Source organism: Chelonoidis abingdonii, chromosome 18 (assembly GCF_003597395.2).
Source record: "Chelonoidis abingdonii isolate Lonesome George chromosome 18, CheloAbing_2.0, whole genome shotgun sequence".
NCBI lineage: Eukaryota > Metazoa > Chordata > Testudines > Testudinidae > Chelonoidis > Chelonoidis abingdonii.
This window is the reverse complement of record NC_133786.1, coordinates 7,501,275-7,525,595: the sequence shown is the minus strand read 5'-3', so window position 1 is coordinate 7,525,595 and position 24,321 is coordinate 7,501,275. Positions and strand designations below refer to the sequence as shown.

Below are 24,321 nucleotides of genomic sequence, written 5' to 3'. Positions count from 1 at the left end.
CAGGTAACAGCAGAGATCTGAAAAGTGCTATTATTGACTGAATTCAGATAATCTGATTTTCACATCTCATTTGCATTATTACAAAATATTAATAACTCAGTGCATTGTTGTAGAGTAAACCTAATATAATTTCTCATAATCTTTTCTGGCCCATGGGACAGTCTAGATTCTAAAAGGTCTAATGTACTGGACTTCATGATAAAGAATGACTCTCTTTCATGTTCGTCTCTGCAAATACAAAGTCACTAATCTTTAATTCTCAGTGTAGAAATTTGTAATATAGAATATCTTTATAAAAATGACAAAAGATAATGTGTGTTGTCTGTCTTTTAGGACACTTGTGACCACTTGCATGGTGAAAGAGCATCAGCAAAAGTGAAAAAATGGGTGTAAAAACATTTACTCATAATTCCCCTGCTCATAGCCAGGAGATGCTTGGAAAACTCAACATGCTTCGCAACGATGGACATTTCTGCGACATCACCATTCGCGTGCAGGACAAAATCTTCAGGGCACACAAGGTGGTCTTGGCAGCCTGCAGCGACTTCTTCCGCTCCAAACTAGTTGGCCAGGCAGAAGATGACGGCAAGAGTGTATTAGACTTGCATCATGTGACAGTGACTGGCTTCATACCCCTTCTGGAGTATGCTTACACAGCCACACTGTCTATCAACACAGAAAATATTATTGATGTGTTGGCTGCAGCCAGCTACATGCAAATGTTCAGTGTTGCTAGTACATGCTCAGAATTCATGAAGTCGAGTATTTTATGGAATACACCCAACAACCAGCAAGACAAGGTGCTAGATGCAGGACAAGAAAACAGTGCAAACTGCAACTTTACCTCTCGAGATGGCAGCCTTTCTCCGGTTTCCTCCGAATGCAGTGTGGTGGAAAGAGCCATTCCTGTTTGTCGAGAGTCCCGAAGAAAGCGCAAAAGCTACATAGTCATGTCTCCTGAAAGTCCACTTAAGTGTAACACACAGACGAACTCCCCCCAAGTGCTCAATCCTTCAGCTTCCTACGCAGAGTCCAGAAATCAGCCAGTAGACTCTTCCTTAGCTTTTCCTTGGACTTTTCCTTTTGGAATTGATCGAAGGCTTCAATCTGAGAAGGTGAAACAGGTAGAGAATTCTAGGACTTTGGAACTCCCTGGTCCATCTGAGGCAGCCAGAAGAATTACTGATTACGTGACATGTGAGAGCACAAAGGCCAGTTCACCTCTTGTGATTGAAGAAGATGTGCGTGTCAAAGTAGAAAGGTTAAGTGATGAGGAGGTTCATGAGGAAGTATCACAGCCTGTCAGTGCATCCCAGAGTTCTCTGAGTGATCAGCAGACAGTCCCAGGAAGTGAGCAAGTTCAGGAAGATCTCCTGATCAGCCCACAGTCTTCCTCTATAGGTACAGCCACTTCTACTATTTTATAGATGTATACGTACATGCACTTGTGATTTTATTTAAGAAGGTCTGCTTAAATTTTTAGGTCACAGAAGATTGGTGAAACTGTATTTTGTTGTTCTAACTTATGAAATGCAATGCAGTGATTTTAACAGTTTATTAATTATTTTCTTAATAGTGCCAAATGGTTTGACTACAGTCCATTCACAGAGTACCGTTTTGGAAAGATTAGTGCTTTCCATAACGGTGAAGGGAGTTAAAGGTATCTCCAAAATCAAGCCTTTTATCAGTGTAGGTACAATGATAGTAGAGACCTTTTATAATAAGAGTTAAGAACATATTTTGCAGAATAAATGGTGGAAAGCTGTCAAATTAATATCCCAGACAAAAACAAAATAGTGCAGTCATAATATATAGATTATTTCCATTTCAAAGGGATTTAATCACAAATTGCAGCTCTTATTCTGCCAAATGCTGAGACTAACATTTTTCCCAAATGACAATTTGTAACCATTTTTGGGTTCCTCTGTGAGCTGTTATCTATCAATAGCTAATATTTAGAGCAGTGGTTCTCAGCTGGGGGTATGTGTTCCCCTGGGAGTATGCAGAGGTGTTCCAGGGGGTACATCAACTCATCTAGATATTGACCTAGTTTTACAACAGGCTACACAAAAAGCAATTGCAAAGTCAGCACAAACTAAAATTTCATACAGACAAAATGAAAGTAAGCAATTTGTCAGTAGTCGTGTGCAGTGACTTTTTTGTATTTTTTATATCTGATTTTGTAAGCAAGTAGTTTTTAAGTGAGGTGAAACTTGTGATACGCAAGATCAATCAGATTCCTTAAAGGAGTACAGTAGTCTGGAAAGGTTGAGAACCACTGATGTAGAGGACATCACTATAACAGTCTGGTTTTCTTTTGGCATAGAAAAGACTCTTACAAAGGACTTTAAGTACGTCTGAACACAGTTTGCAATATTTCTAGTTTGGTTGCCAGAATTTTGCACAGATTATCTATTTGCCTTTGTATTTACAAAGTCTGTTTATTGAAAGATTATTTCAGTAAAATCTGGTTTATCTGAGAACTGTATGGTTGACTTCATTGAAATAATATCATGCCAAATGCTGGTTCAATTAATAAAATTCTAAATATAGCCTTGTACGCTAACTCTTCCTCAGAGTTTTGTCTGGTGGGTGTAGCACTGTCTTCATGAGGGAGTAGTAGGTAGCTGATCTCTGACTCTTTCAAGGAGGACATATCTGGCCACTGTAATCAGACTATTTCAATTGCACAATTGCTTTAAAGAAGCAGGAACTTTGTCATGTTAGTACTTGCTTCAGCACTTGGTGCATTGCTATTTTTTGCATGTTATTATTTTGTATAGCTTATATGATAGCATTCTACATTGGTAGCATTTATGCCCAATCTAAACTGCTTTACTTACTGGAGTTATACAGACATAGTTTTTATGATTCTCTTTTGAGTAGTAGCCACAACGTGTGAGTATACTATCAGAGTAATTACTGATAGTTTCTTTCATTTATCAAAAATGTGTCATTTTATAGACTACAGGGAGAGTGGAGTTTGCGTTCCAACAGCCTCTAGGAAAAAAAAAAAAATACTGGTTCACTGAACTGTTGCAATTTGACCCAGTCCTTAATACATTGGAGCAATACCTTAGAAAAGAAATTGCCAAGGACATGTGATAGTTGTATGAAGTCATTAAATGAACATAATGATAGCACTAGACTATATTTGTATATCAGTGAGAAATATTAACTGCAATGTACAAAAAAAGACAATGAAACTAAGGATCAGGAAAAGGAAAATATCATACCCACTGAAAAGAGTTTTACCCACTGTATTTACCTTATTCAAGCAACCTGAAAGACAACTAACTATGCTGCTTTCTTTTGATCAGGATCCAGTGTGATCTGTATAGAAAATGTCAGAGGAAAGATACATTAGATATCTGTTCTAAGCCACTCAGAAAATAGCACTGTATAAAAATACATGTCCAACATTAAAAAAAAAAAATAATAGTAATCTTTAACCATAGGAAAATGGGAAAAATGGAAATATAAGAGTGAGACTAGCACTAGATCGTAAAGAGAGTGACTTCAGTAAGTGGCCTAAATGTTCCTTTTCTAAGAAAATCCTAGAACTGAACAAATGCTCTGAACATATGCTAGTGATCCAGGCCCTGGTAATGGTGTGTGTGACTGAGTTCCTTTTGCCAAAGATTGACCTAGCCAGAATCCTTAGCTGTGAAATGACATCTACTGAGAAGCAGCTCTGAAAATATCACCTTATAGTGCTGAAGCTGCACAACAGTTTCTTGAACGCTTACGCTTTGATCTCTACCCTTCTGAGTCTATTACCACTGAGGGCATGTTCCTTAACCATATTTACACCACAAGAAGAAGGTTTGGGGTCTTGTGCCATGTTTTTATGTACTGCGCATTAGTGACCATCATTTTAACCAAATGCTCTCAAGTCTAAAATCAAATGTCTATAAGCTTTGAGGATAGTTTAGTATAGCATGCTGCTGAACCTTCATGGCTGCAGATATAAAAAAGTTGGCCCAAGGTCAATATAATAGAATCCGATTCTGTGTGCTTGAATGATGCATGTGTGATGCTTTCCTCAGGGCACCTAGAGCTGTAAGCCACTCCTAACTCTGCTTTAGCAAGAGAGAGTTTTTTGCTGAAGTTTAGATTAAGGGACAATTCCCTGCTGCACCAATCTGTCTGCCTCACCAGCAAACTCCTGAGATGCTGCCAGTCCTTCCCACGCCTTGCAGGTAATAGAGTGAATACGGGTTCCCCAGAGACATCTTGCTGCAGAGAGGTAAATCCGCATTCCTTTGTCTAAGGCAGGCTTGTCTCCAGAACATATTTCCAGCACATACACATAATTCTTTATATACAACCTGTACATAGATCACACAATATGACCAGCATGTGACCAATATGACCAGTTTTTTATGTGATATCTTACCAAAACTGTTTGGCTAAATATTTTGACACAGTGTGTTGTCTTCCCTTTGTTGTTTGGCATAAAGGGCCCTTAAGGTATCAATGTGTTTTGAATTTACATTCAGCATTGTTTGCACAGCACTGTTATACCATGATTATAGATTATATTCCTATTTTGCTGTATTCTAAAGAAGTGCAAATTCCTTGTTTTAGAACATGGGTAAGCAACCTTTCAGAAGTGGTGTGCCGAATCTTCATTTATTCACTCTAATTTTAAGGTTTCGTGTGCCGGTAATACATTTTAATGTTTTTAGAAGGTCTCTTTCTATAAGTCTCTATAATATATAACTAAACTATTGTTGTATGTAAAGTAAATAAGGTTTTTTAAAATGTTTAAGAATCTTCATTTAAAATGAAATTAAAATGCAGAGCCCCCTGGACCGGTGACCCGGGCAGTGTGAGTGTCACTGAAAATCAGCTCGCGTGCCACCTTCGGCATACATTCCATAGGTTGCCTACCCCTATTTTAGAAGGTTTACACTGCACCAAAGGTATGATAAAGCACAGTTACAGCAGAGGCCACATTATAAGCATCCTTTCTTTTCTAAAAAGGTATTGCCTTGCACACTATCACAACATTAGGGATGATCCAGTACAGCAGTAACTGTTGGGGACAAAGAGGTATGTTAAAACACAACGTTCTCTTTCCTGAACACACACACTACCCTTTTAAAATTACACATATTTATCTCAGAGCTTTATAATGCATTTATAAAAGCTCTCGTGCCTGTTTTTCTTATATTGTAAAGAGTTCTCATTTGCTACTTGGGCAATTGGAAGAATTGCTCATTTGCAGTTTTATATGTAATATCACTTAAACAATACGTAAGAGCACTTTATAATACTGGAGAGAAACAAGTGGGAGAGCCTTTATAAATATACCATGTCATTCTGGCAGCATCACTAGTTATGTTTGAGAAAATATTTTCATAACTCTTTGACGTCAGCCCCATCAGAGAGATAAGTACACAATAAAAACTTAAGCAGCAAATGAACACTTTTTGGACTAGATTTTATTAGTTGGCAATATTGTGAAGGGTAAAATTAATATAGAATTCAATTTTTTATTTTTACACGTTGTATTACATCTGATCTTACGTACCCAACAATTATTTTAAGTCACACTGAACCACAATTTTAAATTTGATATTCACAATGTTGTTTTCAGAAACTTGTCAAAGGTGAGTCTTCCATCAGTAACCCCAAAATATGGGATCATTATATTTTGGATCCCTAACTTTTTTCTTTCAGTTGGGAAATATGGGCCTTCCTTTTGTCTTCCTGACATCTTAATAGGCTTTTCTATTTTCTATTCTAGCACTCTTCCTTTTGGAATAAACATTTTTGCCCTTCTTCTCTGTGTCCATATTGCATTGTATGTCTTCTCTTTCCATTTGTATCTTTGGTCTGACAATCTCATCTGAAGCCCCAAATGGTATTGTTTTTCTAGTATTGGATTTCAGCGCATACTGACAGTGGGTCTTTTCCCATTGAAGTCTGTTGGAATTTAGCCATCAGCTTTCCTCACTCCCACTAAATCCCAATACCGTCCTCAGTGAAAACCCCAAATACCTGTCCCCATATGCAGGCATTACAGAGTGTCCTAAAGTTCAACAAATTCAGGCTGTTTTACATGATGGGAGGGAGGAGAAAGGGTGAATTCAAAATCCAAGGGACTCTTCAGCAGCTCACTTAGATATCTGGAATATTGATCTGTCTTTACCGAGTTAGAGTGGCTGAGGGACAGAGGCACTGTCTCAGGTAGTCAGGTCCCAGGCCATGTACTGTGTGGCTTATCTAAGGCTGTGTCTACACTAGAGATCTCCTGTGTAGCTACTCTATGCTGACAGGAGAGAGCTCGCCTATCAATATATTAATCCACCCCCGACGAGCGGCAGTAGCTATGTTGGCAGGAGAAGCTCTCCCACCAACATAGCGCTGTCCGCACTGGCACTTATGTTGGTTTAACTTATGTTGCTCAGGGGTGTGTTTTTTCACATCCTTGAATGACAAGATGTAAATGGTAGTGTAGACATAGCCATAGATACAAATCTAACAGCTAGTTGACCTCTTGTTGGAGGATGAATGTAAACCCTGTTGCTTTAGCCAAAAGCTATAGAAAACTTAACAAAATCAAGTTGGTTCTTGTATGGATTTTAAGAAACCTGTAACTTGAGATACTTTAAAAACATAATGGAGCTAGGTTATGTAACAGGCCGTGTGTGATTGCACCATGAGCTGGCTAGATATTTGGCACTCACTGAAGATATCCAAAGCCATAGGATCAAGCTAAATGGCAATATAGGATTTAAGATGTCCATAACCAAACGTTTCAGCAGGTCAGTTATGCTTAAGAGGTTTGCACAGGATTGCACTGGACACTAGCACTGAATGAAGCAACCTGATGACATTTTTTTGTGTTCGTAACAATAACTTTGGAATGCCACATTGAACAATTCCAGAATTTCAGAACCTTATTTATTTTTGCTGAAATTGGAAAACCTGAAAAGGGAAAATGAGGGACATGTGGAGCCATGCATCTCCCCCAGCCACCACCACCACCAAGCATCTGGTGAGCACTCACGTCAGTGTCAACCAGATCCATAATTGTCTATAGATCAGAGCTGGTTGATTGCAGCCATTAACATCTTCCTGCATAACAGTACCCTCATATCAGTTCTGCCCATGGTCTCACTTCATCTTAAAAAGCTGACATCCTAGTGGTATGTCTACATTTTCTGTACGGATCACACTGGATCCTGATCAAAAGGAAGTAGCATAGTTAGTTGTCTTTCAGGCTACTTGAATATGATAAATACAGTGGGTAAAACTCTTTTCAGTGGATATGATTTTTTTTCCTTCTCCTCACCCTTAGTTTCATTGTCTTTTTTGGTATGTTGCAGTTTATATTTCTCACTGATATATCAGTATAGTCTCCTGCCACCACCATGTTCCTTTTAATGACTTCACACAATTGATTACATGTCCCCTGGTAGTTGACTCAGGTCCACGGGGCTTAGGCTGCAGGGCTGTTTCGTTACTGTGTAGAATTCTGGGCTCAGGCTGGAGCCTGAGCTCTAGGAGCCTGCAGAGTGGGAGGGTCCCAGAACGTTGGTGCCAGCCAGCGCTTGGAAGTTTACACAGCATTGAAACAACCCCGTGACCCCAAGTTAGCTGACATGAGCCAGTCATGGGTTTTTCTTTGCTGTGTAGACATACCCCATGACTTAGTTCCCAGACAGAAAATAAAGGAGAATGGTGGGAATGGGGGAAATGGAGGAGGCATGCAGAGCTCCTGGCATGGGGGAATTAAAAAGGAGATTCTGGAATGGGGTGGGTATCCAGCTTCTAATTTTCCCCAGGTGTGCTCAACCACTGCTCAGCCCTAGGCCCTGTCCCAACTCCACCCTTTCTCTCTCAACCCCTGCTCCGCATCTGCTGCACAGGAGCAGTTGAGGGCCCACAGACTGGTATGGGAAGAAGGAGGGAATTGAGGTTGGCAGGGGGGCGGGGGGGGAAGAGCACACAGAGCTCCTGGCATGGGAAAGTGCAGGGAATCTCTGAAATAGAAGGGGGTGGGAGGATGGCGCACACAGAGCTGGCAGGGTTAGGGATGATGGAGGAATGCAGGTCACCCCCCTGGTGTGTTCAGTGCTCTCAACCTGCACAAGCAACAGTGTGAAGCACACTAGTTGTACCACATTACCAAACAGGTAATGTTTTTCTAGCAGAGAGGATGTTTTTTGTACTGCTTTATATTTCTTGGAACTAAATTGACACTAGGACTTGTTCAACTTCCTTATCCGCTTTCTGTTAGGGATTTGATTTAAATCAAATTGATTTAAATTACTAGTCAGCAAGACTGTTTAAGCATAGATTTCTACATAAAAGTGCCTTCTTGATGGTTTTTATAACCTTAATACATATTTTTTCACAACTCAGAGATAGGTGTCGGTTTCATTTTTAGAAGGTACACACTATAAATTTTTAAAGTGATTTATTTTGAAAACTTTTCAGATTAGTTTTACAGCTATATCAGAAAATGAATGATTGGTTATTTCATTTACCTAAGGTAATTGAAGCAGGTATTTATGAAGTCGTTGGGAGATGAACTATCTCCAATTCAACAGGTTAATCGTTCATATTTGGAGAGTTTTCTTGCCATGCTATATTAGAAAGAGAACATCACCAGACAGACATTTAAATTGTCTTATTTGACTAAAAGAACAACGTTATGTGTTCTGGACTTTTTTCATATAATATTTTAACAAAATAAGCATATTAATTTTTTTATTTAAGCATTCAAGTTTTTTTTAAATCAGGTTTGTGTTAAAATTGTTTTTAATTAAAATAGTTAAACGAAATATTATTTAAAAAAACAAACTTTTTAAAAAAACAGTCACCATTTTTGCTGTTAACAAGCATGTTCTCTCTGGAGACGCAAATCCACAGTTTGAGAACTGCAAAACTAAGCATCTCTGATGGTATCTTGTAGACTAGTGGTCCCCAACCTTTTTGTGACCAGTAGCACATTCATGTTTTCAGAAGTGTGTGGCGGGTGCCAACAATTTTTCAAGGCTTATTTTGTATTTGTACACTAAATAATATGAAAAACATCATATTTAATATTCTTCCCACTGTGGATTGAAATAATACGTACGTTGTCTCTTATTTGAACCACTCATTTTGGACCAAAATGTTAAAAAAAAAAAAAAAACTAAATTGCAAAGCACAAGAAAACAGCAGTATCAGTGCAGGAAGAATACTCACATACAGGGCTGGCTCCAGGCAGCAGTGGAGCAAGCAGGTGCCTGTGTCAGCACATGCTACAGGGCAGCATTCGGTCCATTCTGCAGAGGCGGAGCGGGTTGTTTTTTGTTTTGTTTTTTTGGGACGGCAGTTCTGGGCAGTTCAAAGAGAAGCCTGACAGAAGTTGCGCAGCCTGCAACCCCAGAGTACTCTGTCCCCAGCAGGAGGGGGCCCTGGCATCTCTTCCCTGCTGAGCACTAGGCAGGCCCCACGTCTGCCACGAACAGAGATCCTGGCGCCCACAGCCCTGGAGTTCTCTGTCCCTGGCAGGCGCGGGGCCACGGCTTCTCTCTGGCTAAGCCGCGGCCCTGCACCTGCCGGAGACAGAAAGCACCGGCACCCACAGCCCTGGAATTCTCTGTCCCCGGCATGCATGGGGCTGGAAGAAGCCGCAGCCCCGCATCTGCTGGGGACAGAGAGCGCTGGGGACACAGAGCACTGGCGACCGCAGCCCTGGAGTTCTCTGTCCCCAGCGACCTCAGGGCCGCGGCTTCTTTCCCCTGCTGAGCACTAGGAGGGCGCAGCACCCGCGGACACCGCGTTGGGGACCACTGTTCTAGACTGAACACTGAGTCCCACTGGGTAGATAGGAAGATTAACCTTAATAATCTATACAGAAGCCCCTGGAACCCCATAAGATTGGGTCTCTAATCTGTGAATTATTGGAACTCATTTACAAAACTGTTCTTAAACATTACATGAATATATTGTCTCATACTATAGAATTAGAATTTCTAATGCCTATTCCATGATGAGATATCTTTGAGCTATAATGTATCTTAATTAAAACTATCTTTAGATAGGTTTTTTCCTCAAAAAGCATTTTATCAAAAAAATCAGATTTAAATAAAAAAAAAATTTTGAGTCATTGATTTTTATCCACCTTGATCTTGATGCTGTTACTCAGTTTACTCGGTCCTCTGTCAAGCAAAACTCTCATTGAATCAAAGGAAACTTGTCTGAACAATGATTTTAGTACACAAACTAAGTAAGGATATCGAGATTTGATTTAATGCTGATATTATACTAGATCTGTTTCCAGAGCTCAGTTCAGCTAAATTTCCCAAGACATTGTGTGTCCTAATGAACCATTATGCAGACTAACATCTCCCTTGCAGTAATAGGTGGTGGGTATACTACAGTTTAGTCTCCTTTGGATTGCATTTTTAATCTGCCAAGGGCACCGAGAACCTGGAATTGAAATTCTTTTATTAAATATTCTTGTGTACGGAGGATGGATAAGGTATGGGAAATAAAGATCCAAGACAGCAGCAGGATTACATTGCTTAGTATCCCTTAACATTTTGAAAAATCTGAGTGTAGTTGTTCTACGTGAAATTATCATTTTCTTGCTTAGAAGTGTTAGTGTAGGAGAAAACAACATTTATTGGCGACCGTTACTGCATTTTAACACAATTGTATTCGTCTTTTAATTTATTCTCTCATTTTGTAGGCCCACTGAATATTTGACCATATATTAACGTTGCTCTTCCCTCTGCTGAACTCTTGATAAAGTAGGGAAGAATCCTGAGGTCTAAATGCTGCTGGTTTTGAAGGAGCTCTGGCAGTATTAGTGTGCCTCCAACCAGTAAAGAGTGTCTGCAGGAGACTCTTGGAAGAGAACATTTACATGTAGTTACCCGCCTTTTGAGCACTTTTACTTGCATTAAATTGCAAATTGATGTTCTTTTTTTCTTCCCCAGGTTCAATAGATGAAGGGGTTACTGAGGGATTACCCACTCTCCAAAGTACCTCTGGCACTAATGCTCATGCAGATGATGATGATCGGTATGTACCAACATAGCGTCCAAACTGTTCTGTAGTGAGTGGTATGCTATAATTAACTTGCCTCAGCCCTGCTTGGAGAAAGGTTAGCTGCTCATACACATACTTTGTGTTGAATGAAGTACGATCAGTGCCCGAAGGATCAAATACTTTAGGAGAGCAGAGGTGATGAAAGTCCGTGTTTGCTTAGCAATTGCGCTGTTTCTTTTTGCGTGGTTTCCAACTTAAACTGAATAGGAAAGTGATGAGCTTATTCCTGTGCTGTGTGTTCACACTATTCTGTATTTAGATACAGACTTCATTGTGAAACAGTTAAGGTTGTTGCATACAGTGTATATCTGACATAAAAGCAAGGAAATGAAAAATTAATCCACATAATAATACATATCTTCTCCTCTTCCACCCAGAGAGAGAGAGACAGCTCCGACAACTACTATACATCACACATACCACAACAGTGACTCTGTCCCCTCAATCTGTCCTTAATATACCTTTGCCAGAATACCCTGTTTCATCACTATTCATTGTAAATGTTTAACATAGTAGTTTGCTGTGCTGGGAGTGGGTAGTTGGTTAAAGTGGGTGATGGAAGGCTGGCATACCTAGGTATACAGAGTTAAGGTTATGGCAGCATGGACTGAAGTGTATGGTAGTTGTGGTGAAAGGAAGGTATGTGCGTGTGGGTGGAGCATGGGGTATGTGCTGTTGGGTAGCATAACATTTTATTTCCTAGCTTTTGTCACGTGTGGTATGTATGGAGCCACACTGTTTCCCAGCGAAGCCTTAGTATATTAATTTCCTAGTGTTTAAATGTTTTGATCAAGGGAGTTGGTGTTGGGAAAGAGGTATGGACCCTTTGAGGGCTGTTCCGGAAGCTCTAATACTGTTGCAGAGTCTGATAGAGAAGACGTCAGCAGCCAGCAGCTGCACTTTTCTAGCACATAAAATGTCTGTTGGCAGCTGATAAGTAAAATTTTCTCCATTGTAGGGTTACATGTGAAAAAAGAATGTAACTGCTGGCAGAAGATTTAGTGTATGATTAAGATTTTACACACTTCGGTGTGTAAACTTAGTTATAATAACATAGTTCTTATCACTATGACTAATAATTAAAATAACTCTAAATATCCTTTTAAAAACTATCTGTCCCACCAGATTTGCTCCCAAGTTCATCTCTATCCCGGTTTTTAAAAAGATGCTAGTCAACAACAGCAACAAAAAAACAAAACTGCCACAGACAGATTTCAGCCATGGATCCAATTCGGAAACATCCTATTAAAAAAAATCATCCGAAAATAAATTAATCAAAAACTTAATAGAAAATTATGAAATTTACATATAAAGGAGAAATAGGAATTTATGCCCCATTTTAAGCCCATGCTTGAAAAATTCCCGAACAAAGATTTGTAGAACCGTCAGTAAAATCCAGGAGGATTTTTGTACTGTTTACACAGTACTGAAAAAGCTGCTAGCTGTGTGCATTTATTAAGAACAGAATGCTGCACTCTGGGACTTTGGATTTTCTAAACCAAATGGTTTATTTTATAAGTTTAAATGCAGGTTACAGGCCCTACCCCGTAAATTAGCTAGTCCCAGGAAGCTCACTCTTAATTCTAATGTAGTGAGAAGACCTTTTTATGTACCCCAAAACTTTCTTCTCACTCTAAAACAGACTTTATTACCATTATCAGCATTCAGATCTGCTCAGCTCAGTAGTACACAATCAACAAAAAAATCTTTAGCTGCTCTCCTGCTCTTCTCTCTGAGGAATAAACAAATTGTAGTTTTTAAAAAAAAAACACTTGTGCTCTTACACTCTCCCTTTCTTTCTTTCTCTTTCAGCGCATGTATATGTATATATAAGGGGCTCTGATTTTGTCTGGAGGACAGTAAACTGGCCTGTTGGGCAGGTCACTATTCTAAATGCTGCACAATGAATTAAAGTAGATGCTTTAGAAGTGGGTTAGATGCTGATTCCTCATGTGTTCTGAGTACAATAAAGCCTATAACTCTTAGTCACCTTCTGTTTGATTTTTTTTTTTTTAATCTAAATGCTTCCTCCTACAGATAGCATTATGATGCCCTAGGTTCACTCGAGAAACACTATACCCCAAATATAGCTTGAACTTACTCCAGGTTCCTGGAAGCAACAGGATTTTTTCCTATCTGAAATAAGCATAAGAACGTTGTGTTCTACTGCTATCACTCAGTAGAGCTTCTGTTACTGAACAAAGCTTTAAACACACTTGGTTAGCAGATATGGATACAAAAACTTTGCTCCTTGGGTTTTTTTCCATATGGATCATTAGTTTAAACCTCAGCTGGAAATTCCTTTATTGATAGGTTCCTGAAACTCAATCAAGTTTTAGACAGACATAGTAGATTTGCATCTTGAAACACTTAGTTGATTATGCATGTGCTGCTCTTCTGTTGGGCTAGTCTTTGTATTCTAATCTAAATATGTTCTCCATGCAAAAATCGTATTGATTATAAAATATTTTTTCTGGTAAAATATCTTCATTCAGTGTTAATTGCTTAATACCATTAAATAGCCTCTTTGTTTCAAAAGCAGGTCAAATGATACATGACTTGAAGTAGACACATGAATGTTTTATGTATTTGAACTATTCTCATTGAACTGATTACTGTAGTATTCTTTCTTCTGTTGAACATTATTAGATTGTAACTGTCTATAATATGGATATGTAATAGACTGATTAAATGTTTAGTCTAGTTTATTAGCTACTGTTAAGTTGAGTCAAATTACTAGTACTGAAATATGTAATGTTTGAGAAGTCTAATGAGAATCTATTTGTTCAAATGGCTTGTCCATCTCTACAAGTGGGGGACATTCTTGGGACAAACACAATGTTTTAGTGTTCAGATTTGTCAGGATTTAGTTTTGCATAGCGGAATGTCAAAAGCAGATCAGTTGCTTATAAAATGTGATATCTGGAGGTTATAACACATTAATTATAATTAACAATTCTTGTTTCTTGATCTGGGCTGATTGGAATGTTTTCTTTGCTTTTATTTAATTTTTAAAAAATACAAAATATTTCTTTCTTAAAATGAAGCTTTTTTTATGTATGTTTACAAAGTGTCCAAAAATGTTTGTTTTTAGTTTGGATTTTCCCCATTATACCTGATGTAACAGGAATTGCTCACAGCTTCCAAATATTTAAATAAGTGAGTGTATAGAATGCAAGGAAGGGAGGGAAAAGGTGATTTTGTTTTTACATTTCTTCCTTGTGCTAAGGTCCACAGATCCGTGAGGATGGGTACTTCAGCCAGCTTGCAGCATGGGAAAGAAACTGACCTGTCAGTCATTGGGAGCTAGAAAATGCCCTGCTTCCTGAAATGCTCTCCAGATGTATCTGCCTCCCCAGGGACAAGCAAATGGCTTACCCAAGCCCACCTTGCTGCAGAGCTTTCTGCAATTCCAAACCCTATTTCAGATTTCTTACTATTTTAACTCAATAAAATATTGTTTGATTACCGGTTATCTCAGGGTAGCGTTTGCTTTTCAGGGAGATTGTCCTCTCAGCTCTGCTTTGCCTTCTGAGGCATTTGCATCAGCATCAGCTGGTGCTCCTGCAGGCTTCAGGGAGTGAGCTAGGCCAAAAAAAGCCAGAGGCAAAAGGAAAGGTGTATGTCTCCTGCTTTCTCCCCTCTTCAAGTATCTCCTTGGTGAGCTCGTCTGACTCTGTGGGAAGAACGCAGTCTTTCTCCTGCATAATCCAGGTGGGGTCACCTCAGACCCCCTTCCCCAGGCAGGAAAATAGCCAAGCAAGGTTGGAAAAACTGGCTTGAGGGACAAGTAGCTCCCTCTCCATCGGCTTTGTGAGTGGAACATTACCTAAAGGGCAGTGCACCATACAGCCTGCAGCAGCAGCCATACCTCCAGCTGCGGAGTTCAGACGCCTCCTCCCCCTCACGTTCTCTGATGCCATGGATAGAGGACAGCAGACACAGCCTGGACTCTACCAAAGCTGCTGCCACCTCCATAACAGGCGTAGTGTTCCCTGCTGATACGCCAGGCTGGGCCCTCCAGGAGAAATGCAGACCTATCAGGCCCAGGTCGATCCCTTGTGCTAGAGACAGGTAGAGTTTCTGGGGAGTTCATTCTTGAACTTCATGCTATGTCTTTGTGGGGAAGGAGAGGCGACAAACCCAGCCTCTTTCAGGACACAGAGTTTGCTAGACACTTGAAATAGCTTAGGAGCATTCTGAGCCCAGTCTCTCCTCAAAGCAAGATTATAGGAACAAATTTCCAAAGGGGAAATAAACAAAATCAGCGCTGTTCCCTCTGGACTCCTGCACTGAGTGCAGCATGCACCTAAAGCAGTATTTGCCATTGTGGGTCGTATATGCAGCTCTATATGTGTTATGTGGGCTGCATCCACACAATATATATACTACCTGTATGACCTTGAGGATGTCACATGAGCCTTATCTGTATGCTGATTGGGTTGCATGCAGCCCATGGACCACAGGTTGCAAACCACTGATGTAGATGTTATGAGTAGGACTACGATTTTGTCACAGAAGTAATGGATTCAGTGACTTCCAGAGACCTGGGAGCTGCAGGGTGGCCCAATCCCCCGTGGTGGCTGGGAACTCTAGGGTCCTGAGCTCCCAGCCACCTTGGACAGAGGAGCTCAGAGCCGCTGCAGCTGGCCAGGGCACCCTGGGAGCCAGGGGCTGGCAGGGTGCCCTGCAGTTGGGAGCCAGGGCCAGTGGGGTGGGGTGGAAACCCTCAGCTCCCCATTTTGTCATGCATATTTTTAGTAAAAGTCATGGATAGGTCATGGGCTTCTGTGAAGTTTTCTTTATTGCCTGTCTGATTTTTACTAAAAATATGTGAGACAAAATCTTAGCCTTCATTATGGATCATAAGGCAAATTGAAGTAGTCCCTGAAGTACAACAGGAAAAAGTACTGCAAGTGGTAGTTAGAACAAGAGCAGGCAACTGAGGCAAGGTCAGTAGCTGCTCTCAGTTGCCTCAGAACTATATGTATGACTCCCAAACCAGGCCTATCTGGATTTAGATCTGTTTGGTTTCTGGGTCCTTTGGTTTGGGAGTGAATGGCTACCAGCTGCGTTAGTTAAAATGAGTAAAAGCAGCAAAGAGTCATGTGGCACCTTATAGCATGAGCTTTCATGGGTGAATACCCACTTCGTCGGATGCATGACGTTTGATAAAGTGGGTATTCACCCACGGAAGCTCATGCTCCAAAACGTCGGTTAGTCTATAAGGTGCCACAGGACTCTTTGCTGCTTTTACGGATCCATACTAACATGGCTACCCCTCTGATAGTTAAAATGAGATCACTGGACATTGTCCACAGGAGATATTCTAAGGCAAGAATCTCATTAACAGTTTTGTCCACTCTGAATCTCAAGCAACCTCTGGAAATGCCAGGATGTGAATGAAACCATCCATAGTTTAATTCAGATCAGAGCAGTACAATCCTTTCCCCATCCTGTTTTCTAGCCTCATGCAGTCAGGAACAGACAAACCAGGGCGTAAGTTCCTTAAGAATGCTTATTTTTCCCATTTCACCATCACGTAGACGATTCTTCCCTCTTTCATGCAAGTGGCAGCTTTTTATTTTCTCAGTTTGTGTTACCATTTGATTTGACAAATGGTCAAATCAGGGTCTCTTCCAGGATCATGCCAGTATTAATATTGACTTTAAGGAAGAGACAAATTCACTTCTCTTCCTTGACAATTTTTCTGATCAGGACTCTGTATAGAGTCAGCTGCAAAAAAATACAGGGATATGTTTTCTAAGATATCTTGGACACATGATGGACGCAGTTATATAGTGCCAGGGAAGTTAATCATAGGATTGGAATGAGAACAAATACTATCAGATGCAAGGTTTCACCTACCATTTTTAGCAGAAGATGAAGAACAAAGGAAGGGCATGCAGTATCACAGAAACAAATACAGCTCTATAGGGCATGCTGTTCTTATACACAGACATGCTTCAGCGATCAAGAGTTGATGAGAAACATCCAGTAATTCTTCTTCTCCTCCTCTGCATCACATCCACTGGCAGAGATCAAGGTCTCATTGGATAGTCTCCACTCTCTCAGATGAGTGTACTAAATCAGATTTTTTGAAGGGATCCACCCATTAGCAAACCGGGCAGAACAATCTTCATTTGATGCTAGCTGGGGGTAATGGAGAGGGCTTTTTCAGTTCAATCCAGGGAATAGGTACCAGAAAAAGCAGAGCACAAGGCCAATGATCTGGGACACAATGATTCATTGAGGGCTCAGAACACTGTTCCTTCCATGAGTCACAGACTTGTTTGGGTTGTGACAGTGAAAGTATCTGATAGGTTTTTTATAAATAAACATGGGAAACATGATCATATCAATCACATAGAAAAATCAACTTCTCCGGTCCTGGGTAGAGCAAAGTTTACTATCCCTGTGTGCACTTTCTATCAAAGGGGAGATGAACACCAAGGCTTAAATGGCAGAAGTTTGAGTAAAGTGGACCCTGCACCAAGAAATGTTCATACTCATTGTAAGTTAGTGTAGTGGGCTGGTGAGTCCCCTGTTTGCATCTGGAAACAATAATAAAGCGCCCTGTGGCCTTTCCACATGATGAGACTGGGATGTAGATCAGAATTTACTTACAAATGCCTCTACTGTGCACCTTCCCACCTTTTCCATTGTTCCTCAGAACCATACAAAAAATAGGAAGGCAACTGAAATTATTGTCTTTCTGTCAGGCCTCATTAACCTAGCATTGAGCCTTCCAATGTCTGTTTTTTGCAGTAGTAGACCTTCTCTGAGGGGGTAAAACAACCCAATCCAGACAGGTTTAAAATGAATACATGAATGAAGTGAATTCATTCTCATGACCCTAAAAATCATTCAACAAATAGAACTTATTCTGCTGGTTGATGCAAAGTCTGTAATTTAACTACAATGTTAAACAAGTGAAATATAGCCTGGAATTCCTACGGGAGGGCCTTAGTGTCAGTGAATAAGTATCCAAGTAAAAAGGTCATGTCTCTAATATAATGTTATCAACATGCTCAGGAAAAGGGAATTTTGTACAAATCCCAGCATTAAGTACTTTTTTAAGGCAACAGTTGTTGCTCTAGCTCTGTGAGGCCATAGAGCGTGACTTTGGAACCTCATTGTGCTCATTAGAGTGTTACCCATATTGAGCCCCTGTAGGAGGTGTCGTCATACTTCCTGTCCATTAAAGTAAAGCTCCCAGTATCTGTAATCTCCAATCAGACAAGCTCTGAAGTTGGTTAGGAGCTTTCTCAGATGAGACCCATTATTGTATTTTTCATTCAGACAAGTATAGTCGTCTCAACCTTCATACCATTCATTCCTAAAGTAAAGTCAAGAAATATTCTTCCTTCTCTTGAGCATCAAGTCCAAACTTCAGGAGCACTGACATTCTCAGGGCAGAGAAGTCATATTTCTTGTATTGAGATCTGTTAGGTGGCCAAATGACCACCGATGCATAAATTCACTACAGGTCTGCATACTGGTGAATCCAGTTATTAGTAAATGCTGTTTTTTAGCGGAAGTATTCTTCCATGTCTTAGTGCTCAGGGGAAGGAACACTACATTGGATGTCCATATTTAAGGGATGATCCAAGTTCCTCCACTGCTGTGAAAATCCCGTTGTAATAGATCTGTTAACTTTCAAATGATGAAGTGTAGGAAAATATATCCGCTTACCTGAAAAATTCCTTTTTTTGAGTTTTAAGATCCAGAGATCGAGCCCACCCTAAAAGCCAGTGGATTTTCCAGAATAGAGATGGAAATTGACATGTAGCTATTTGATTTTGTACCATTAGGGGGAAAATTATCCTGGTTGTGGAAGTTGTCTCAACTGTAGGGAACTTCAAGTGGTAGGGCAATCCCCTGCTGCCAGTGACAGACAGGTCTGGTTCTGCCCCTAAGCTGCGAGCAGGCTGCAGCAGCCACAGTAATAGGAAATTTTCAGGTAAGCACAGATAATAGAAAATGCCATTTTTATCACCTGGATCACCCTTGTCCACAAGCATGTGGACAAGGGTGATCCAGTAGATATAGTATACTTGTCCTTTCAGAAAGCCTTTGACAGGGTCCCTCACCAAAGTAAACAGTCAAAGAATGTGCTTGGGTGGGCCACAGTGAGAATGCCACACTCAGGGCAGACTGGAAGAAATAGGGCATACACCGTGCCCTCCCCAACTGGTGAGGGTTTTTCTATAATTAGATTACCAAGCCAGTAACAAAAGAGCTTCTGTAGTGCCACACAGGTTAACCAGAAGCCAAACACAGCCCCCTTTAGGCATTTCAACCCTTGGTTCTCTTCCAGACAAACAGGTTAATATAGTGAAGAATTAGTGAAAACCTAATTCACCATATGTGAGGTTCTTACTAATCCCAAAGATCCAGACACTTACCCCAGAACAATTTTTGTATTTCAGATCTTACCCAAATATCACACTGTCAGGCAATTCTTAGTAAATTAACTAAAGATTTATTAGTAAAAGAAGAGAGTTATTAAAATGCTTAAGGAATGATATACATCAGGGGTGGGCAAACCTTTTGGCCTGAGGGCCACATCTGAGTGGGAAAATTGCATGCAGGGCCATGAATGTAGGGCTGCAGCAGGGGGTTGGAGTGCGGGGTGTGAGAGGGGGTGTGCTGTGCAGGAAGGGACTCAGGGCAGGCGATTGGGGTGCAGGAGGGGCTCAGGGAAGGGAGTTGGGGGTGCAGTCTCCTGCCCAGCGCTGCTTACCTGGAGCGGCTGCAGGGTGGCAGCAGCGCACAGCAGGGCTAAGACACTGTTCTTGCCTGCGGGTACCTGCAGCTCCCATTGGCCATGGTTCCCCGTTGCCAACCAATGGAAGCTGCAGGGGTGGTGCCTGCATGTGAGATCAGTGCACGAAGCCCTCTTCCCCCCGCCTTTCTCCCCCCCGGGCTGCAGGGATGTGGTGTTGGTCGCTTCTGGGAACAGCGCGGGGCCCGCACTGCCAAGGAGGTGGCAATCCCGTGGACCGTAGTTTGCCTGCCCTGATTTGCATACTACTGATTTTCAGTGTTCATAGATCAGAATTGTAGCAGTGATGTTATATCTGCTGGCTTGCAAAAGTCTCTTTGGAGTTATCCCCGTAGGTCAGAATCTAAAGTCAGCTTAGATGTAAAGTCTGTTAGCTTTTCCATGGATTTTCCAGGGTATTCTAAATAGCTGCTTGGAGGATCTCAGTCCCACAGCTTAAACTTTCCCTGTTTAAAGTGTGGCAGACAAGAGATGCAGGATCAGGCCCGAGGTTTCACTTTTATAGCTCTCCAGCAGGCTGACAAGCCTCCTCAGGGCGTTTCTCCTAGGAAGAATAAGCAATGCAGCTGGTTTGTTAAACTTTATTTTGAAGTTAATCTTCTGTTTCCTGTGCATACACGAGAACACTAGTTACACTCATTTACATAATGCAATTAGCTGGTCCTCCATTATAACAAAGATAGATAAGCTGAAGATAATGTAGGTAATATACATTTCCTGCAGTGTCTGACATCTTTGATCTTAAGGTTAGCTGAACACAGTCACATATATAATGTAAGGTAATTAAGACATGAAAACTGACTTAGAATCTAAAAGTTAATTTGGTTACATTGATAAACTTCTAACAAGATATAGGTAAACACAGACAAATACCCTGTTATGAAAAATGAGTGGGTTAATTATTGCTGGTCTAGTACATCTCTTAGAAATTCACAGATAAGTGAATTATCCTGATACAATTGTAATGCCTCCTGTTAAGTTGTTATGGGTCCTGCATAGGTTGGTTGATCTGCCAGGAGGGAAGGTCCTCTTTTCAATCAGTAACTGATTAGAAGGTAGGAAACACAGGATGGGAATAAATGGTCAGTTTCACAGTGGATATTGGTAAATAGCTGGGTCCCTCAGGGAACTGTACAGAGACCTCTGTTGTTCAACATTTTCATAAATGATCTGGAAAAGGGGGTAAACAGTGAGCTGGCAAAATTTGCAGATGTTACAAAATTATTGAAGATAGTCAAAAGCTGGCTGTGAAGAGTTACAAAGAGATCTGACAAAACTGGGAGACCGGGCAACAAAATGGCAAATGAAATTCAATGTTGATATGTGCAAAGTAATGCATATTAGGAAAACATAATCCCAACTCTTCATATAAGATGATGAAGTTTAAATTAGCTTTTACCATCCAAGAAAGCTCTTGGAGTCATTGTGACTAGTTCTCTGAAAACATCCGCTCAGTGTGAAGCTGCCGTCAAAAAAGCTAAAAATGTTAGGAACCATTACAAAAGGGATGTATAATCAGACCGAAAATATCATGCTGCCACTATATAAATCCATGATATCCACACCTGGAATACTGTGTGCAGTTCTGGTTGTTCCATCTCAAAAAAGATATATTAGAATTGGAAAAGATACAGAAGAGGGCAACAGAAATGATTGGGGTTTGGAACAGCTTCTATGTGAGGAGAGATTAAAAAGACTTTGTTCAGCTTAGGAAAGGGGATATGACAGGGTCTATAAAATCATGAGCGGTGTGGAGAAAGTGAATAGTGAAGTGTTGGTTACCCCTTCATGTAACACAAGAACCAAGGATCACTCAAAGAAACTAATAGGCAACAAGTTTAAAACTAGCATAAGGAAGTACTACTTCAGGTACTACAGGTTAACTGTGTGTTGATGTTGCCAGGGGAAGTAATGAAGGCCAAATGTATAACTGGGTTCAAAAAAGAATTAGATAAGTTCATGGACTATAGATCCATCAATGGCTGTTGGCCAAGATGATCAGGGATGCAACCCCATGCTGTGAGTGTCCCTAAATCTCTGACTGCCAGAAACGGGATTGGATGACAGGATAGATCACTCCATAATTGCCGTGTTCTGTTCATTCCCTTGATGCTATCTGGCACTGGCCACTGCCAGTATGGCCATTCTTACGTTTGTGTTTAAGTGACAGGCAGGGCTGTTCCTAGTTGACTAACTTGTCCCGTCCACCGGGAAGAGAACACCACACCAGAGGACCAAATTACAATGCTATATTCCCCCCAGTTAGTTTGCAGTTAGATAATAGGTGAGGGTACTTAGATAATGTCAGGTAATTAATTTCTTCAAAAGTTAAAATATTTCCTTCATCTGCTACCTAGTGACCTTAAAATTATAACCAAGTTTAGCTAACTTTGAAACATACTGATACATATCCTGTCACGATCCCCTGATAGCGTGGCTGATGTGATTAGGTCCTATGATGGTGTCACTTGAATAGGTATGTGGACAGAGCTGCCATCAGGCTTTGTTGCAAGGATAGGTTGGAACCTGAAGCAAATGCTCACCAGCATTCGCACACCATGCAACATAAACACTAATCCAGGAACCTATCCTTGCAACAAAGCCCGATGCCAGCTCTGTGATACCTTCATAGGACCTAATCACATCAGCCACACCATCAAGGACTCGTTCACCTGCACATCTACCAACGTGGTATATGCCATCATGTGCCAGTAATGCCCCTCTGCCATGTACATTGGCCAAATCGGACAGTCTCTACGCAAAAGAATAAATGGACACAAATCTGACATCAGGAATCATAACATTCAAAAACCAGTGGGACACTCAGGACAAATGAAGGTGCAATTTGTCAACAAAAACTTAAAAACAGCTCCAAAGAGATCTGCTGAAACTCCGCATGATATGCAAATTAATACAATAACTCAAGGCTAAAAACAGAGCTGGGAATGTTGGGTCATTACAAAACTAAGTGAAATCTGTCCCTATTTAATTCTCCTCACACCTTCATCGTAATTATCACTTCAAAAGTTTTTTTTTCTCCTGCTGATGATAGCTCATCTCAATTGATTAGACTCTTCCTGCTGGTATGCATACTTCCACTTTATCTTGTTCTCTGTATGTATAAATATCTCCTGTCTGTGTGTTCCATTCTATGCATCCGAAGAAGTGAGCTGTAGCTCATGAAAGCTCATGCTGAAATAAATTTGTTAGTCTCTAAGGTGTCACAAGTAGTCTTGTTCTTTTTGTTCAGTGACTGTTTCCAAAGAAATTGAGGTCAGAGGCTAGTGTCATTTCTTGCCTCAAGTCAGGTTTTCTTTGGACAAGCCATCTCCATTTTTTTTCAAGCCTGCTTGTAAATTAGTGATTTTTTTTTTCTCCCTCCAGGTTGGAGAATGTTCAGTATCCCTATCAACTCTACATTGCCCCTTCTACCAGTAGCACAGAGAGACCCAGCCCAAATGGCCCGGATAGACCTTTTCAGTGTCCAACCTGTGGGGTCCGATTCACCCGTATTCAGAACTTAAAGCAGCACATGCTCATCCACTCAGGTAAGAAACTTCACTGTTTCCATGAATAAGTAGGTCATGGATCCAGAATGCTTGCTGGTTTTACAGCATGCTTAGTATTCCAACTGTTTGTTTTTTAATGAACTGCTGTGTGCAAACTGACTTTTTTGCTTCAATCTCTTTTTCAGAGGGGGAGACTTTTTCTAAAAATTGGGATTAAGCACTGTTTATGTACCTATTTTTCCCACATACAGTCTAGCAGTGTTGCAGAATAATTAAACTTTGTATGAATGAAAACATTTATTAAAGTTAATGGAATAAAACATTCATACAGTAATGGGGTTCCTGCTTTTATGGAAAGATTTGAGGCAAAATCAAGATGTTAAGCTATATTGCGCAGGGGTGTGAATCATCCACACCCTGAGCAATGTAGTTATACCGCCGTAAGTGCTGGTGTAGACAGTGCAATGTCAGCTAGAGAGCTTCTCCCGCCAACTCAGCTTCTGCCTCTTGCGGAGGTGGCATTATTAAGCCGAGGGGAGAGCTTTCTCCTATCAGCTTAAAGCATCTTCACCAAAAGCACGACAGCAGCACAGCTGCATCAGTACAGCTGCGCCCGTGCAAGTTTCTAGTGTAGACAAGCCCTATGAATCCTTTGCAAGTGTTGTACTGCACTGGCTTTTTTTATTATACCAGTCTCAAATGGTGTAGATTGGAGTTCATCCTTGGATGTCAGAATTGTCTGCTGTGTTGCTTGAAGAGACTCAGGGTATGGCTACACTTGGAAATGTGCACCGCTGGGAGTTACAGCTGTGGTCGTACAGCTGTGTAGGAACAGCGCTGCAGTGTGGCCACACTGACAGCTACCAGCGCTGCAGTGTGGCCACATTTGCAGCATTTGCAGCGCTGTTGGGAGTGGTGCATTGTGGACAGCTATCCCAGCGTTCAAGTGGCTGCAACGTGCTT

General features: G+C 40.8%; 1 protein-coding gene across 16 annotated transcripts in view; it reads left to right on the top strand.

The window, feature by feature from the left end:
* Window positions 1-24,321, top strand: part of ZBTB44 (zinc finger and BTB domain containing 44) — a 136,123-nt gene that overhangs the window by 2,248 nt on the left and 109,554 nt on the right. For 15 of the 16 annotated variants that reach the window (XR_012657202.1, XR_012657203.1, XR_012657204.1 and 12 more), the window contains exons 2-5: window positions 334-1,401; window positions 1,577-1,660; window positions 10,950-11,034; window positions 23,234-23,397. Coding sequence is in view for 12 of the 16 variants with exons in the window: in XM_075073495.1 (XP_074929596.1) it covers window positions 384-1,401; window positions 1,577-1,660; window positions 10,950-11,034; window positions 23,234-23,397 (1,351 nt within the window). In the remaining 4 variants the exon portion in view is untranslated. Of the gene's footprint in view, window positions 1-333; window positions 1,402-1,576; window positions 1,661-10,949; window positions 11,035-23,233; window positions 23,398-24,321 lie in introns of those variants that run through there. The other variant, XM_032802425.2, reaches the window with a different exon arrangement.